Raw genomic sequence first — 3,175 nt, 5'->3', positions numbered from 1 at the left:
TCCAGCCTGGGCAGCGGCGCCCTCGTCCTAGGAGGATGCAAATGCCTACACCAGCCACTGAGAAGAGGCGTGGAATCGCCATCACTGGTTTAGAACCCTCCTCATTCACATACTGGCTGGGCAGGCAGCACCTTCCCCACGCACAGAAGGATGGACCCGGCTCCCTGTAAGGAGAAACCATGCGTGGGCGTCTGGGGGTGGAGTGGGGTGATGATGATGGGCAGGCAATCATGAGGCCAACAATTCCGTGAAGTTAAGATGTAAAGATAAATGAGAAAAGAATATACACTGAGCATTGACCCATAAGCCAGGAGGTCAAGGTTTGATTGCCAGTCAGGGCATGCCCAGGTTGCAGGCTGGATCCCTAATAGGGGGCGCAGGAAGCAGCTGATGGATGATTCTCTCTCATCCATGTTTCTAACTCTCTATCCCTCTCCCTTCCTGTCTATAAAAAAATCAATAAAATATATATTTTTAAAAAAATTATGCACTAGAATAAGAATGATTTCAGTAACTACAAGTTTACACTTATTGCCCTTTGGACTAAAAAAGAAGAGCAAGACTCTGGGTCGTAAGTAAGGAAGTCCTGGACTACTAAAGACAGTGATCGGAAGGACTTGTGAAACATTTAATCCTTTTTAACTTCCTTGTATTGGTTATTTCTATTTCCCTTCTTATAGTAATGATTACCAGGTATTGAGAACATACAATGTTGCAGGCACTCTTTTCAGCACTTGAGATAGATTACCTTATTTTTATCCTTATTTCAGCCCTAGGAGACAGAGCGATTATTTTCTCTATTTTCAGATGAGAAAACTAAGACACTGAGAAATTAAGTCACTTGCACAAGGTCATACAGCTAGTGAGAAGCAGAGTTGGTACTGGAATGCAGGCCCTGCCCTCTTAATCACCATACTATAATTCTTCTATCTGTAAGACTATTTTCCTTTAAAAGCAGAAGTATTTAATAAGGTGGTTCAATATGATCTCTGTAGCATGGATTTCTAATCACTCAAAAGATCACATGGTAGAATATGATTTAAGGAAATGAGCTTATGCTTGCAGTTGCTCCCTTTTTAATAATCTTGCATTTTCCTCTAGATTTTTGTTAAGACTTTCGGTAGATACTGAGGAGTAGGGATCAAGGATCATTTTGGGATTTCCTTTCTGTTTTCAGACATGTCTTAAAGACATCACCAGAGCACAGATGCATGGGTATCCAGAAAGATTGCAACTCAAGATGATGTTACGTAAGGCAGAGTGTCTGGTGACTCTGGGGAAACTACAGGAGGCAAGCCAGATCATCAGTGATCTTGAGAGTCATTTCACTGACAGACAAACCGTAGCAGCTTCCCAGTTTCAAATTCTGCAGAGTACCCTCTGTCGCCTGAAAAGGAAGGTACAAGAAAAGGAGAACCCCACAGAAACCTTCCCAGCAGCTCTAACCACTGGCTTTGAGGATATGAACCTCAGGGAAGAGAACGAACAGATTTCCTGTGCATCATCATCCGTCACTTTATGCACCGACCCTTTCAAAGGCCGCAGTCTGATCGCCACAAAGGATATTCTCCCGGGAGAGCTCCTGGTGAGAGAGGAGGCTTTCGTGAGTGTCCTTAACCCAGGAGAAATGCCACCGCGACGTGACGGCCTGGAGAGCAAGTGGGATACCAGAGTTACCAATGGGGATCTCTACTGTCACCGGTGTTTGAAGCACACTGTGGCCACGGTTCCTTGTGACGGATGCAGCTATGCCAAGTATTGCAGCCAAGAGTGTATGCAGCAGGCCTGGGATCTCTACCATAGTGCAGAATGTTCTCTAGGCGGGCTGCTGCTCACATTGGGGGTCTTTTGCCACACTGCCCTGAGGGCAACTCTCTTAGCTAGATGTGAGGATGTTGGCAACGTCACAAGGAAGCTTTGTGGGGAGATTAGTAACAGGGACATCTGTCTACCTAAAAGCAAGAATCTGGTGCAAACTGTCAGTCATGACCTGGGAGGGGAGAGTGAGGAAAATGGCAAAACAGTTGAGCGCCCAGTTTCTGGATGTGATGTTAACGGGAAGTATGAAAGTAATTATAATGCTGTCTTGCACCTTTGGCCCCATACTCGGAATCACAGCCCAGAGCACAGATTCCTCTGCGCTCTGAGCGTTGCTGCACTGTGCAGGCAGCTGGAAGCAGCCAGTTTGCAGACTCTGACAACCAATCTGAAATCCTCCCAGCCCAAAGCAGCAGTGGTTCCTGCGATGTGTCAAGAGTTGCATATTTGGGGAGTGGCCATGCTGAGACACATGTTACAGCTACAGTGTAATGCGCAGGCAATAACTACTATACAACAAACAGGTAAGGGAAACTTTTCTGCTCACTATATTGTTCTTTTTTTTTTTTTCTCCAATCCTCAGCGGAGGACATGCTAGGAAAAGGGAAGCTGAGCAAGAGCGGAGGGGTGGAGGGGTGGAGGGGTGGAGAGGTGGCAGTCGATCAATTGCCTTCTACATGCACCCCGATGAGGGATTGAACCTGAAACCCAGATATGTGCCCTGATCAGGAATCAACCTAGCAATCTTTGGGTGCATGGGTCAATGCTCCACCAACTGAGCCCCTCCAGCCAGGCACAGTATTGTTCTTGATGTAGCTGTTTGGGGAGAAATAACTATGAAAAAACCTCCGGTAGTTTCATGAGAAAACACAGTTGTCTTGTATGATCATGATTATGCCATTGAGAGTTATGTTATCTTAAATAATTTGATCCCACTCTGCTTCAGTTTTCTTATCTTTAAAGGGGGGGGCAGGGGGGCTTAATCCCACATAACTTTTGAGAGTTGTGAAGGTGACATGTTTGTTTGTAAAGATACTTTAAAGTTAAAAACCCTGTTACTCTATTTTTTATTGTGAAGGAAAACTGAATCATTGAACAAGACTGCAGAAAGAACAGGGCCTATAGTTAAGGTATCAGAAACTTAGCTCCTCATGTGACTCGGATACTCTGTCTCTTCTCTTTCCAATGGACAAATTTTCTTTATATACTAGAGGCCCGGTGCACAAAAATTTGTGCACTCAGGAGGGAAGGGGGGTCCCTCAGCCCAGCCTGTGCCCTCTCGCAGTCTGGGACCCCTTGGGAGATAATGACCTGCTGGCTTAGGCCCGCTCCTGGGTGGCACAGGGCAGGCCCAAGC

At 45.9% G+C, this 3,175-nt stretch overlaps 1 protein-coding gene across 1 annotated transcript in view; it reads left to right on the top strand.

Moving 5' to 3' along the window:
• Positions 1-3,175, top strand: part of SMYD4 (SET and MYND domain containing 4) — a 33,282-nt gene that overhangs the window by 17,998 nt on the left and 12,109 nt on the right. The window contains exon 5 of the mRNA XM_015566809.1: positions 1,178-2,342. Coding sequence (XP_015422295.1) covers positions 1,178-2,342 — 1,165 coding nt within the window. The remainder of the gene's footprint in view (positions 1-1,177; positions 2,343-3,175) is intronic.

The sequence above is a fragment of the Myotis davidii genome, unplaced genomic scaffold (assembly GCF_000327345.1).
Source record: "Myotis davidii unplaced genomic scaffold, ASM32734v1 scaffold363, whole genome shotgun sequence".
Taxonomy (NCBI): domain Eukaryota; kingdom Metazoa; phylum Chordata; class Mammalia; order Chiroptera; family Vespertilionidae; genus Myotis; species Myotis davidii.
This window is presented reverse-complemented; position numbering and strand designations above follow the sequence as displayed.